The sequence below is a fragment of the Lipotes vexillifer genome, unplaced genomic scaffold, assembly GCF_000442215.2.
Source record: "Lipotes vexillifer unplaced genomic scaffold, Lipotes_vexillifer_v1.1 scaffold371, whole genome shotgun sequence".
Lineage (NCBI taxonomy): Eukaryota > Metazoa > Chordata > Mammalia > Artiodactyla > Lipotidae > Lipotes > Lipotes vexillifer.
Window position 1 is genome coordinate 509703 of NW_006786304.1, and position 14377 is coordinate 524079.

General features: G+C 48.8%; 1 protein-coding gene across 1 annotated transcript in view; it reads left to right on the forward strand.

Moving 5' to 3' along the window:
• The first annotated feature begins 1589 nt into the window (after positions 1 to 1589).
• The window catches only part of ZC3H4 (zinc finger CCCH-type containing 4), a 40027-nt gene continuing 27239 nt past the window's right edge, over positions 1590 to 14377 (forward strand). Inside the window, exon 1 of the mRNA XM_007458482.1 lies at positions 1590 to 1750. Within this exon, the coding sequence (XP_007458544.1) occupies positions 1590 to 1750 (161 nt within the window). The remainder of the gene's footprint in view (positions 1751 to 14377) is intronic.

Genomic DNA, 14377 nt, shown 5'->3' on the forward strand with positions numbered 1-14377 from the left:
CCACGCTCCGCAGCAAGAGAAGCCACCGCAATGAGAAGCCCGCGCACCACAACGAAGAGTAGCCCTGTTCGCCGCAACTAGAGAAAGCCCGCGTGCAGCAACGAAGACCCAAAGCAGCCAATAAATAAATAAATAAAATAAAATAATTCTCACTTTACAATTTAAAAATGGGCAGCCAATAGTAGCTCCCCTTAGTACAGCTGTGAGGATCAAAAGATTTTACGTTTTTATACTCGAACCCAGTTAGTGCTCCCATGTCCAGCATTTAAGATCTTCCACGTACTAAGCAAGCTCTAGGTTCTTAACTCCCCCAAAGCACTACCAAGGACCGCCCTCCCCGCCCACCCGCACCGCCCAAGGATAACATCATCAACCCAGGTCTCTAATGATGTCATCTCCGGGCCTGTTCTGCTTCATCCTCCGGAAACCTACAACTCCAGGCACCCGGTCTCCAGCCTTCGGTTATTTTTTTTTCTCCATAGCCCGAATTCCTTCTTTCCCATTCTCCCACCTAAAACTTTCGACTCTTCCCGCCTTCCCTCAAGGTAGCAATTTTCGGTTCTCCCCGCTTGCTCTCGAGCGAATTCCTCAAAGTCTTTTACTCTCTTAATTAATCGCTTCACTAGCCCCACACTTCAGCACTTTCCGTCTAAATCCTATTACCGCCGCCGGGCATCAGTCGGCTGTTTCCGCCTCCTGTCACCCACCCTAGACACCGCCTTCGCTTCTTTTCGGATCACCTCAGTTCCTTGTTTTTTCCCAGTCCCGATTCGCTTCGGCTATTTCCGGCTCCCCGGGGCCTCCCGTTCTTTCTCTAGCCCCACCCTAGTTAACAACTTCGGCTCTTTCCGCCTCTCGCGATCTTCAGCTCAGCTCCTTCCGGCTTTTTCCGCCTTGCCTCGGCCTCACTCTCTCCCTTCGGCTCCTTCCGCGGCCCTTCGGCAGAGCAGTCTCTGCCTCTCTCCTCCACGTGACGCCGCCTCCACCTCCCAGTTCCCCCTCCCACCTCGCCCTTCCTCCCGCCTCAGCCTCTTGGCACGTCCGGGCCCGAACCGCCATTTTGTGTGAATTTCTGACTGCGGCGGGGGCCGGGAAGCTGGGGCACCAAGGGCCGGCAGACAGACAGACAGTCGGCCTGTCTCTGCGGCCCGTTTCCTTTTCCTAAATTACTTTTTTTTTGTTTTAATCATCCTCGCTCGCTCTCCTCTTTTCCCTTTCCCCCTCGCTTGCTCCATTGCGCGCGGCCCGCGCTAACTACACCGAACCACCCACCAGTGTCCGTGTCCCCCGGGTCTCCCACTCCCGGGCCCGCAGCGGTGTGTGTGTGTGGGGGTGCTCTCGCCCCGATGAGGGCCCCGCGCCTGTGAGCGAGGGACCCCAGGGGCGGGCTGCGGAGAAAGCAGGCGGCGAGCGGCCCGCTGAGGCCTAGGCCGCGCGGCCAACGCGGAGGTCGGCGCAGAGGTGATTCCGAAACTGAAAAAATATATACCCATTACTATCAGGAGCCCTCAGAGCTGAAGTGTGCCCCTCCCGCCACGCCCAAGCAGTCCTTTTTCGTGCATTAACATCCCCTCCCCCCCAAAGGAACTATGGAGGCCGCGCCCGGGACCCCCCCGCCGCCGCCATCAGAGTCGCTGCCGCCGCCATCGCCGCCACCGCCATCAACGCCTTCGCCTCCTGCGTGTTCCCCCGACGCCTGCCTGGCCACCCCGCACCTCCTCCACCACCGCCTCCCGCTCCCTGACGACAGGTCAGGCCCCCGGCCCGGCCGGGGCGGCGTCCCCGGGGGGAGGTTGAGGAGGAGGAGGAAGGGGGCGGCCGCCATGTTGGGCCGGGCCGCGGAGGAGGAGGAGGAGGAGGAGGAAGGGCGGGGTCGGTGGGTGTCTCTCGCTCGCTCGCTCTTTCTCACTTGCTTTCTCTCCCGGCCTCATGCGTTTCCCCCCCCTTGCGGCGCTCGCCCGCTCTCCCTCGCTCTCGCTCTGTCTTTTTTGGGCGCCATGCTGAGGGGAAGGTGAGGAGGCGCCCCCCGGACCCCCCGCGCCCGCCCTGGGGAGGGGGCGCCGGGGGCGGGGGGCCTTCGGAGGCTCACGGGGGTCCTGGCTGCCCGTGCTCCCGGAGCTGGCAGCCACGGGCCCGCCTGCCCGTCGCCTGGCTTCGGGGAAGGGAATGGGGGAGGGGCCCCCGGACCCTTTTGGGGGGGATCTCGAGCAACAGCCCCGCTCTTAGGGGTTTGGAGTCGGGGAGTGGCTCCCAGAACCCGGCAGTATCCTTTCTCCTGGGGGAGGTGTGCCCTGCCCTACCTGGAGAGGTACCCTAGCTTTTGTAAGAGGCAGGAAGTGGGGGTTCGTTAATTTCTTTCCCCATCCTTACGGGGGGTCCTTTCGGTGGGGGCCTCTTGCACTTTTGTTTTGGCGGGAGGTGTTTCCTAGCTGTTTTCTAGGGGGCAAAATTGGGAGGATCTCTCGCCCCTTTGGAAGCCCCTGCCTCTTTGGGGGGAGAAGACCCTTCCCCATGCTTTCCTTAAAGGGAGGGGTCCTCCTGATTTTCGTAGGTAGGTGATGCGTTTATTGGCGGGGGTCGGGGGGAAGCTGGTGAGGTTTGGTTTCCCTGCCTTGGAGAGGAGAGGAAGTTGGTCCCCTCTTTCTCGTGGGGTTCCCTCCTTTTTCGGGCTAAAATGGGGCGCCATCCCTTCCGGGAGAAAAAAACGAGGTTTCCTTGTGCTTTGGCAAGGGGTGAAAGGCAGCGCCCCCCTCCCCTTTATTAAGTGCGAAATGGGCTCGCCGCATGCCCTTCTCTGGAGGGTGATAAAGGGGCCATCCCGGCGCGTTTCAGCGAGAGGTTGGGGCCCCATTTGCCCTGCGTCAGCAGAAGGTTGGGGTGCAGGGTTCGCCCACTCTTTTGGTGGGGCAGGGGAAGAGGTGGCTAGAGAGTGGATTTGGAAATCGTAGAAGGGTTTCAGCCGGCAGGAAAGTGAGTCTTGGAGGGAGTGGGGGTGGGGAGGGGAAGAGAAGGCGCTGGACAGATGGCTGCCCCGTCGCAGCCCGGGGCTGGGGAGTCGCAGAGGACCCTCCCTTAGACAGGGGTCTTAGCAAGGGCTTCCCATGCCAGGCACCACGGCCCCTTCTCCCCACTCCCACCTCCCCCTTTTCCCTTTCTCCTTCACAGACCATACTTTGCCTTTTAAAAGAAATGCCACCCACATTCAGAGACACAAGTGCAGCAGTTTGGTGAGCTTTTACAAATTTTTTTTTTTTGTTTTGTTCTGTTTTGTTCTAATTAAATGTATCGTCCTGGGAATCGCAGCCCATCGCAGCCTGACTCCAGTTCAAGGAAATAAACAGATTAGCAAAGGTCTGTTCGCTAAGCCCACGTTGGGCTTCTGGGCCCCCTCTTGGGGGCAGGTGCATTACTCAAAGGTGCTTACACGCTTTATTCGACCTCTCAGGAGTTCTCTTATGTCAGAAGTGTATGTCTTACAATGGGTTGGGATGGTAAGTAGCCTCTTTTATTGAGTAATTCAGTTATCTCCCTCTTTTTGTCCCTTTCCTGCCTGCCTTCCTCCTCGCCTTTAGACCAAAGTGATGCTTGAGAGCGTGAATTTATATGTTCAAATCAGGATTCTAACCCTGTTGAGCTCTTTTAGACTTGCACATCCTTTTCGATGTTTAATTTTTAAAATTTGATGTACACAGTTTTCTCAAAAAAAGTGTATTACTGTAACATGACAAAAACCTCTGTAAAAGGCCCATATGTTTTCAAGCCCTTGGTATCCCTCTTGCCATTTCAGTCCATTGCTTTGTCTCCAGCCTTCACCTTTGAAGAAAGTGGATACTTGAAGTCCATTTGTAGGAGACGAGGTTACTGAATTTGGTTTATGATGCTTGTGTGCAAGTTAATGTTCTCCCTTCCCTCTGCCCCAACCGCCCCAAAAAGATTGTGGTTCAAGTAGATCCAATTTTCTCATTTGACTCCGATGTCTCTTATGGTGATGGACGTTTAAATTAAGCAAGTCATTTGTAAAGTACTGTTTAAGCACCAAATCTGTAAAGTGTGTCAAGCCTCAGTTTCCTCTCCCCGTCTCCACTGTTCCTTTGTTCGAAAGCACATGCCTGACCGTGAAAAGTCGATGCAAACGTGTTACACGCCCAGCCATGGTGGAGAGAACACTTCCTCCGGCCCCCAGTCCCCGCTTTCCTACATGTACAAGGAAAAAACAGCAACAGAAATGACTTGCAGAACCAAACACTACTTCTGATGTGTTTTACAAGCATAAGTTCTTCCGTTAAAAGACAAAACACGTTGAAGTTCCATTTTCCCTCTTGCCCACTTTTGGTCCCTGACATACTTTGTTAGACAAAACTTTTTAACACACAGCCCTCTTCCCCTCCCAAGATCCTGTTTCCTTTTTTCCATTCTTAGGAGAAAAAAATTCACCGACATTTAGATGAGGAAACATGTAAACTGCAATTCAGTGGGCCACTTGTTTTGTTCTTCCTCTCGGTATGTTCACAACTTAACTGCCGTGAAGATCTTAGGTATGTAAAATCATTTGTGGGAGGAAGAAGTGTCCACACAGTCCAGTATTCCTGCAAAACAATGTCTGAAGCACAAACTGAACACACTATCCAGTGCGCAGGGTCAGCCGAAAATGAATTGCATTTATTTGAAGTTTCCCATCCTTTGTAAAATTTCTCCTCCAGGAGCCAAGTGCAGAAACTGGATGCTAACAGATGAACCTTCCAAGTGACAAGGGCTACTAAGTGTAGAAGGATGCTTTTTTAACTTTACTTTTAAAATGAAATGTTAAGGAAATTGCATTTCTTTTATAAGTGAAAATTTTAGCAATCATTAATGTTAAAATATTTCCTCAAGCACTTAAAAACGCTCAGGCATATCAACACAAGGGTTTATTTTTTCCTTCTCAAAGGAATCTCATCCATCAAATCCAAGAAGCCCCAGTAATTATGTCAAACTATTGCAGTAGTCTTTGTTTTTGAAATGTCACAGTACTACCTTTTCCCCCTCAAACTGATGTACCAGTATTAAATTTCAAATTAATGGATGTTGCAAAAAAAAAAAGGGTATCACTCAGAATCCCTGATTTAACAGCGGCTCTTATACACTTGTAATCTTTAAAATTTTTATGTTCTCTGGGGAGAGCTTTAATCTGAAAGCAAATAAAAATCTCCCAGTAGAAACAAAATTACTTGTGACCATGAAAACAGTTATTCTGGTTCTAAACCCCGTTATATTTTTTATTCCCCTCAAATTTGCTCTTCAAAAGAAAAAAATGTGATTCCGCAAAAGGGCTTTCTAATTCATCATCTGTACTATCTCCCAGATAGGGTTTCGATTTGCTCTGAAGGTTTAAATTTTTGATTCTTAACAAGCCGGAGTTTTCTCAAAGTAGCGCTAGCTATTTTAGAAAACCACTAGTATGGCTTTGCCTCAGCCAGGAAGGCTGATCCCAAGGGAAAATTGTTTTGCACCTGAAGAAATGAAGGCTTTCCCAGCTGTTGACTGGCAAGTTAGAGATGAATGGTTGCTTCTGAGTTTGTGATTACCCCTCCAGTTGAATGTAGACAGTTTAATATCGGGCTGGTTCAGTTATTTGTTGTTGAATAATGCCTCTACCTCCGCTCCTTTCTCTTAGATCTTTTCCCTTCCCTGATGTGCGAAAAATGGATGTCTCAGGGTTGCCTTACTTGTTCGCTTCTGTTACATTTTTGCGGTTATCAGGTTCCTAGAACCATCTTGTTGTGTAGGCCAGATCCAGTTACGATAAATAACCTCTATGGCGAAAATCCCTAATGAAACTATTTCCAGGCCTCTGTGGGTAGCTTCAGGTCCAGCCATATTCCAGAGAACCTAATTTTGGTCCCCGCAGATGATATTTTCTAGTACCAGAGTGACTGGTTCTGACCCAGCTTAGGAGGTTAGAAGAAAATAATTCAGAGCAAATAGGAAGTGAAGTGGCTGAGTTTCTAAATGAGCAAGGTGCTCACCTGTACCTTGGTAACATAATGACTGACATAATAGGAGAAAAAAAGGATTGTTTCTGAGATTTCTGGCAGTTGGTATTTAATAAGCTGATTCCAAGATCCGTAGGAGCAGTCTGCTCATTGGTGGAGGGAATCCTGTTAAATGGTTTGAGATCGGTTTCAGAGTTAGAACCCAATGGAAAGAATGGAAAAGCTGCCTGTTTGGGTGGCATATAAAGTTCATTTGAGTAGATTAAGGTAAACTGAGATTGTTTGGTATCATGGATTTGGCTTTCCAAATTTATCGGCTGAGTCTTTGCTGCAGGCCTCTTTTGCTTTTGATAGTTCATGAAGATGCAGTCTTGAAGACATTGTGCAAAGTTTTTTGCCTGGATTTAGTAACAATATGAGGTTATGAGAGCAGTTCTTCAAATTTTTTAAAAAAATTTATTTATTTTTGGCTGCCTTGGGTCTTTGTTGCTGTGCGTGGGCTTTCTTTAGTTGCGGTGAGCAGGGGCTACTCTTTGTTGCAGTACGTGGGCTTCTCAATGCGGTGGCTTCTCTTGTTGTGGAGCATGGGCTCTAGGCCTGCGGGCTTCAGTAGTTGTGGCTCACGGGCTCTAGAGCACAGGCTCAGTAGTTGTGGCCCATGGGCTTAGTTGCTCCGCAGCATGTGAGATCTTATCGGACTAGGGCTTGAACCCGTGTCCTCTGTGTTGGCAGGCAGATTCTTAACCACTGAGCAACCAGGAAAGCCCATGAGGGCAGTTCTTAAAATACATTTCTGATCCTTAGTCAGTTGATAACCAAGATGAAGACATGGCCTCTTAGTTGGTGTAGATGTAGTTGCAGCCTGCTTTTGGAATAATTTTTTTAGTAGAACATAGGTTATTTGCTCAGAGCTAGTTTGCTTCTGTTGGCCAAATTGCTCTGGGTGGAGGATCTTTCTTGTTTTTTTATTTTTGTTATTTTTCATCTGTGTGAACTGGTGACTCAGCTTGCTATTTGTAAGGCAAGTGGTGACATCTTTTGAACATTGGAGGTGGCAGCAGGATATGAGGGAACAGCGTGGGTTTGGAGGCAGATGAGATTGTGTTCAGTGTGCAGTGGCCATGGAGGATAAGGCCCTCCTCTCGGGGCATTGCATTGCGGTCAAATGGGCATATGCAGAACACCCACACGATGCCTGGCATTCAGAGAATCTTGGTTTCTTTATCTTCCTGCCATCCCTACTAGAGAAAAACTCTAAACAGAATTTACAGTCTGGTATATAAACAGAAGTAAGAATAACATCTGTGTTTTTGAAGGAAGTCAATTTATCTTTCACTTCTTAGGTTTCTGGTCAGCAGTTTAATTGCAAGGAGCTGATTGGGGTTTCAACTAAGTGGAAGCCATCTTAAGGCATTTCTTGCTGGCTCAGTGTCCTTATTATACGATGCTGCAACAGTCATGCTTTCTTGAGCTCATGTTGGCTACCTTCCCCTGCTCATCTTTTGCAGTCAGAGTCTGAGTCAGGGCTACGGCCTTGGTAGGCCTCCTGAGACCAGGGAAACCCGGGCTCTAGCACCTCACCTACTGCTAACCAGTCATGTCCCCTTAAGTAAGTCCTTTACCCTCACCAGAGTCCAAGAGAACATGGTCTGTCCCAGCTCCAAGATGCTCCCACCCCTTGGTGATTTGGCTGAGTCAGTTAAGGTTTTGTTCATTCAGCAGCCAGGCTTGTCTCGTGCTTTTCTTGGAGCCGAACGGTTTTCGGAGTGTTCAAGGAGCCCTTCTCTCCTCGGGACTTCATTTAGAGTGGCGCAGAAGTTGGTACTGCCTTTACCAGGCCTCATGTTACCTTCCTGTATCTGCCCTGCCTTCTGCTGCTTCTGGCCATGGTGAGGCATGGTTGCTGCTACTGCAGCTCCTGATACCCAGCTGCAGAGTAGATGCCTTGAAAATGAATTGGAAGGGTAGGCTAAGTGGCTAGATCCCAGGAAGAGCCGTTAGAGAAACCTTGGCTCAGCAGCTTAGCTGAATTCCAGGCTGGATCCCTTGTCCCTGTTGAGTGATCCCAGAAAACCCTACACTTCAGAGCCATAAAGCTTAATAGAGCCTGATGCTGCCTGCTCCCTCCACACCAGGCAGGCCCAGTTCTGGTAGAGAGATGGTGGGGAGTGGTGGCTGGCTGTGGATGTGGGTGTCAGGCAGACTGGATGTGCCGCAAGGGTTGCTCATCTCCTAGGTCAGTCTCCTGGCCTTCCCAAAGGTGTGACCTCTTGGGCATTGTCATGTGAAGGTCAAAGATTACATGCCCCAGGGGCCGTCTGAGTGCTTTTCATGCATTAGCTCACCTTGGTCCTACTGCTGAGAAACTGAAACAGAGGTGAAGTCACTTGTTGAAGGTCACAGGGCTGTTGGGTGTGGAGGCAGTTAGAACCCAGCCAGCCTGTACCCAGCCCTGAGGTCTATACCCAGAGGTCATCTTGGATCTGGCACAATATCTCTCAAACTGCAGCATGCAGCATTAGTGGGATATAAGGTCCATTTATTGATTTGCCTCCTGTATGTGGAAAACAAATGGAGGAGAGTAGAAAAAGCCGAGGACCACAGGGGTTAAGCGTGGCTTTGTGACAGTTTATAAGCTGACTTATCGGAACATTCGTTTATCTTGTCTGCAGCTACTTCTGCGCTAAACAGCAGAGTTGACTAGGTGGGACAGAGACTGTGTGGCCTGCACGGCCTGAAGTGTTTCTTGCTGCCCTTTGCGCTGGTCTTGTGGGCCTAGTGCCTGGAGGGTGTACACAGCAGCCACCATCGTTTACCTTTGTTGTGGTGGTGGAGGTGTTGGGGGCAATGGAAGGGGACTTTAAAGTTGTCCCCAGAGAGCGGGGCTGTGCTACTATTGCCCCTCCATGACTTGCTGAGGTTCCATCATCCTTGTGTTCCACTCCTTCCAGTGGATGTAGAGGCCCACACCCAGTCTTTTGAACCTTTAAATTGAAGGGATGTTCATTCATTAGAAGGAACCGGAGACCTCTTGAAGCCCAGTGAGGAAATGGATGGCAGCTAACACATCCCTTCTATGGCCCGACCCAAGGGAGCTGGGCCCAGACGTGACTGTCAGTTGGCTAAACCTCCACTGCAGGTGGCTTGGATTATTGCCCTCCTCATTTTCCTAACAGACACCAGGGCTTAGGTTTCCTTGGGATTCCAGGCCCTGCCATTGCACGGGGCACCAGAGCAGTCCCCAGAAGCACAGCCTTTCAGTGACAGAGGCAGCCCCTGGCTGCAGCCCTGAGGTGGCTGACTGGCAGCCATGTTCATCTGCTCAGTTGGTGCACCAGTCACATAGGGGCTCTTGTCATTTATCCTCTGGTCTATCAGGAAGCCCTCGATAAACACCTTGGTGAATGAGTTTGTGACCAAAGACAACCCCTCAGTGACCTATTTAGAGTTTTAAGTGATCCAGGTTGCTGCCTGGGAAATGGTCCAATGTCTATGTTGATGAAATTGACAAAGAGGGTGTGGATGGCTGAGATTGATGCCTGTTTGTGTAGATCATATCCCAGGCACCCGCCCAGTCTATACCTGGCCCAGTCTATACCTGTGCTGGGCCCTTGGAAACTCAGGGATGAGTGCCAGCCTCTTTCTTCTCCACCCTCCAGGAGCCCACCGTTGACTGGAATATTTGTATACAGATAATTGCATATATGAACAAGAAATGTTTGCGTCCTAGGCCAGGTCTCTTTTAAGAGGAAAATGTTAATACTTTGTCTTGGCTGAATGGAACCAAATTGATTCCCCTGAAAAAATTATAAACAAGAAGTCTTAGTTCACAAGTTTCATGGTTCGATTTTCCTTTCTGGAATAATAAAAATTGTCTCTCTTTGGATGAGAACCAGCATCTTTCCAGCTTTAAGCAACCCAAAGCGTGGCTGGCCTGAGAAGGAGGTTAGGAAATTCTTTGTTGCTGCAAAGCAGATTTCAGAGGTTCATCTGACAGGAAAAACTTGGATCAGAGAGATGCCTCTATCAAGAACACGAGCTGTTTTCAGGGCGAGTGGGAGTAGGAGAATAGCTATTTGAGCAAAGAAAAGGACACTTTTGACTCAGAGATTCGTCTAGCAAGCTGGTTTTTTCTTGGTCAGCTTGTTTTAAACTCTACAGAAATGTTCTAAGAGGTTTGTGTGCTTGGACGAACCCCAGTGTGGATGCCACACACTTAGGAGTGTAGTGATCCTTCTAGCGTTAGAGGACTTTGGAATTTTCTTCCCTTGGATTCATGTTGCTTTCTGTCCCTCTTGGGATAAGTCCTATTTGTTTTGTTGCTAGGATTCCTTGGACCTTTGTAGGCACCTCTTTTTTTTTTTTTAAGACACTTTATTTATTTACTTATTTTGGCTGCGTTGGGTTTTCATTGCTGGGCGCGGGCTTTCTCTGGTTGCGGGGAGCGGGGTTACTCTTCGTTGTGGTGCGCAGGCTTCTCATTGCGGTGGCTTCTCTTGTTGCAGAGCATGGGCTCTAGGTGCACGGGCTTCAGTAGTTGTGGCACGCAGACTCAGTAGTTGTGGCTCGCGGGCTCTAGAGCGCAGGCTCAGTAGTTGTGGCGCACGGGCATAGTTGCTCCACGGCATGTGGGATCTTCCCGGACCAGGGCTCAAACCTGTGTCCCCTGAATTGGCAGGCGGATTCTTAACCACTGCACCACCAGGGAAGTCCCTTCTGGGCACCTCTTATTCCCAAACTATCCAGATGTCTTTTGGTCATATTTCTGAATGTCCCAATTCCATTCATTTGATGTTGGATGGCCTGGATTGGCTTTGTGTCTTTGCATGTTGATAGTTTTTACTCCTAAGCAGTTATCTGGGCCAGGTTGGTGCTAAACACTTGATTAGCATGGTCTCAGGGAATTCTTTCTAGGAGGATATATATCCATCCTGGAGGTTCCTTTACTGCCTTCACTTCACAATTGAAACAGGGCACAGAGTGTTTAAGGAGCTTGCCCAGTGTCTTAGTATCTTACTTTGGCATTTTTTGCAGTACTGTTTCATTTAATATGTTTTCTGTACCTGTGTCTTATTTTTTTCCTACTCAAGTATAAATTTCAGGGTGAGAGTTATTTTGTTTGTTGGCCTGTTTAGTAAATTATTCTTTTTTGGATAATTTCTAATTGTCTCAATGGTTGAGGTTAAGAGCTGGACCTGGAGTCAGAAAGTCCTGGACTCTGGTTCCAGTTCTGCTTCTTCCTGCTGTGACCCTGTGGGCATATTTCTTCCCATCTTTGAGCCTCAGTTTATTTGTCTGTAAAATGGGGATACTAATGAATTGCTACTGCATACGTTTGTTAATACGTATCAGTGACAGATGTGCAGAAGTGGAGAGCACAGCAGTGTGGTGCCTGGAATGGAAATTGCTGCTACAGGATGTTAGTAGTGAATATTTCCTATGGCTCTTGGATTTTATAATACCCTGGGGTGCCCAGGAAGGTTTTGTAGTTGAGGAAACCACAGCAGAGATGTGAGGGCTGGTGGAGGCCCCCACCTTGAACTCCAGCTCTTTGCTAGGGAAATTAACTTTTTGAGGACCTTGATGAGCTCTCTTCACTTTACTGAGAGGTTGTCCCCACCCAGGGCATCTTTTTTATTTTTTAACTTTTTCTTAGGGAAATTTTCTAACATATTTAAGAGAAGAGAAAATAGTGTCATAGATTGCCTTATACCCATCACCAGTTTCAACAGTTATACACATTTTGCGAATTTTGGTTCATCTCACTACCTCCCCCCATCCCCCTTGAGTATTTTAAAGCACATCCCAGACCTCATCTTATTTCACCCATACATTCTTCAGTATGAATCTTTAACTTAATTTTTTTTAACATAACCACAAAACCATAATCATGCCTAACAAAATTAACAATAATTACTTAGTATCTCAAATATCCAGTCCGGGTTCAGATTTCTCCAATTTCCCCCACGTTGACTTCTGGCAGTAGGTGTGTTCATGTCAGGGTCCTGGCACTGGACAGGCTTTCTTGCTTCGGTTGAAGTGAGGGGTTCGGGCTGCGGCTTGGGCTTCTCCTGTGGTTGGTTTGTGCTTGCTGCTCTGGTGGATGTGGGCATGTTGCTATGGAAATGCTGTGATGTCACTGAGCCCATTAGGACTACACCTGAGAATGTTGAGGGGGAGGGAGACACAGTGCTTCTTTGCTCTTGATCTGTGGTTGATGAACCTGGGTAGTAATTACACTGAAAAACATGTGCAAGACCCAGGAAATTTCTAGAATTTCCTGGCTCTGAAAAATCCCTCAATGAGGTTCCTCCCGTGGCTGCTTCACCACGGCCTAAATCGAGGGAAGGTCTCAGGGGCCTTCCTCAGGCATGAGCCCTGAGCCAGTTTTGTAAAGGAAAGGCTCCGTGCCTTCACTTCTAGTAAATGACTGTCCTGCAGGGTTGGATTTGGAGATCCTGGACTTCTGCATTTAGGCCTGTTGTTTAACATTTGAAGAGGCGGAGCCTCCTTGTAATTTTTGTAATCTTGTCCCTAATTAATGGGTCATTCAGAGCCTACCCAGGCAATTTGTTGAGAGTTTGGGCAGTTAATGATCGTAACCCTGACCTTCACATTAACCTAGCCGCCTCTTGTCAAGGGCTCTCATGATCTTCAGGTAACAGCCACAGCTCCCATGGGTTTTCATCTTTTTGTTTCTTACCTGTCTCTCCTCTTTCTCTTTTTTCTTTTGTAAATCAGGTAGATCCATAAACCCAGGCCCCTTTCAGCTTCCATCCAACTCTCCTCTAGAGGATTTCCGTGTTGCCAAACTTCATTTTTGTAAGGGACCTTTCTCCCTTTTTCCCGGGGCTCAGCTCTCGCTGTGCCTTTTCCTCCTGGTCAGCCATTTGGTTACTTTCTCATACCACCTAGATGAGAGTTGAGGAAGGGGAGATGCCGATTTGTCAGTTTCATCAGCAGGGTTAATTTGCAGAGGATGGTGGCACAGACGGGGCCAAGAAAAGTGAGAACTTGTTGGCCAGCAGTTAGCAGTGGTCCCCGAGGGGAGTTGGCTGTAGCTTCTCCATAGAAAAAAATGCTTCCCAGTAAGCACTGCAGCTGGTTTAGGATTATCCATGTGGAGATGTGCTCATGCTAGCTGGTTCTTAATACCAATAGCTATTATTTGTCTGGTACTTACTTTGTGCCTGCCCCTCATGTCAAGGGTTTTATCCGTGTTATCTCGTTTAACCCTCACAACCCCTTGAGGTAGGTACTACACTTATCCCGTTCTTCAGATGAGAAAACCGAGGCTCAGGTTCCGTACCAAGAGCACGTGCTAGGGAAGACGCAGAGCTGGTTGAGTGACTTGGTCTGCAAAAGGAAGCAGGATGCCCAAATCTGTAGACTGGTGGGTGGGCCCAGCCTCTTTGAAGCATGATGTTTCTTTCCAGTACTGTTTTTGCCAAGCCCATGGAATGTGATGAACCTGACACACTTCTGTGCCCTGTGGAGGTGGCCTGTAGATTCCTTAGAATGGGCACCCTGATCTCTTCTTTGACCCAGAAGGAGGAGTTGGCCATCACCAGCTCTGCAAGTGGAAACTTAAATGCCCTGGATGCTTAGTCCAGGAGGCACAAGGCAGAACCTCAGCAAGGCATTGGCCTTTTCCTGTTTCCTCCCGGGCATCCATTCCAAGTTGGTCGCCCAGCATGGTTGGTTTCTAGTTCCTGATGTCTCTGGCGGGCCAGCCCTGGTGCAGCCATCCCAGCACGTTGCCAGTCCAGGCTCTGGGAATTAAGTGGTCTCTGCCCAGGCCGATGCTTCAGGGTTTCTCCTACATGCTTGTCTCAAGAAGGTTTGGCACGTCTAGATTGAAATGATTAGCGCAGTGGGGCTTCCCCCACTTTTCTTGGGGGATCATGTCACAGTCTATTCAGCATGCTCCCTCGGTATTTAATCCCACTCTGACATGGATTTTGCTGGCAGTCTGTTCAGCGGCACCACTTAACCCCGGTTGCTATTTTATGGAGGCAGCCTTTGTGCGGTTGTGTCAGTGGCCCACAGGATTCCTGCTTCTATCCCAGTTGGCTTGATTTTCTTTCTTTCTTTTTTTTCTTCTGGTAAGCAGAGTCTGAAGAAAATAGGCCCTGTATTCATGCAGGACGTTTAGCTTGGAATCTCCAGCGTTATCAAGGGGAAACCCCCTCAGGTGACCAGAGGTGGGCCCAGGGCTTGGAAGAGTTGGAGAGCATGGTGGGCCAGATGGTGGTGAGGATGCGCAGTGGGCAGTCAAGTGTCACCATCCCCGCGTCCCCTCTAATATCCCATTCCCCTTCAGAAATCACCAGGGATTCTTTTCTTTTTTTCTTTTTTTCTTTTTTTCTTTTTTTTTTTTTTTTTTTTTTTGTTGGCGCGCCTCT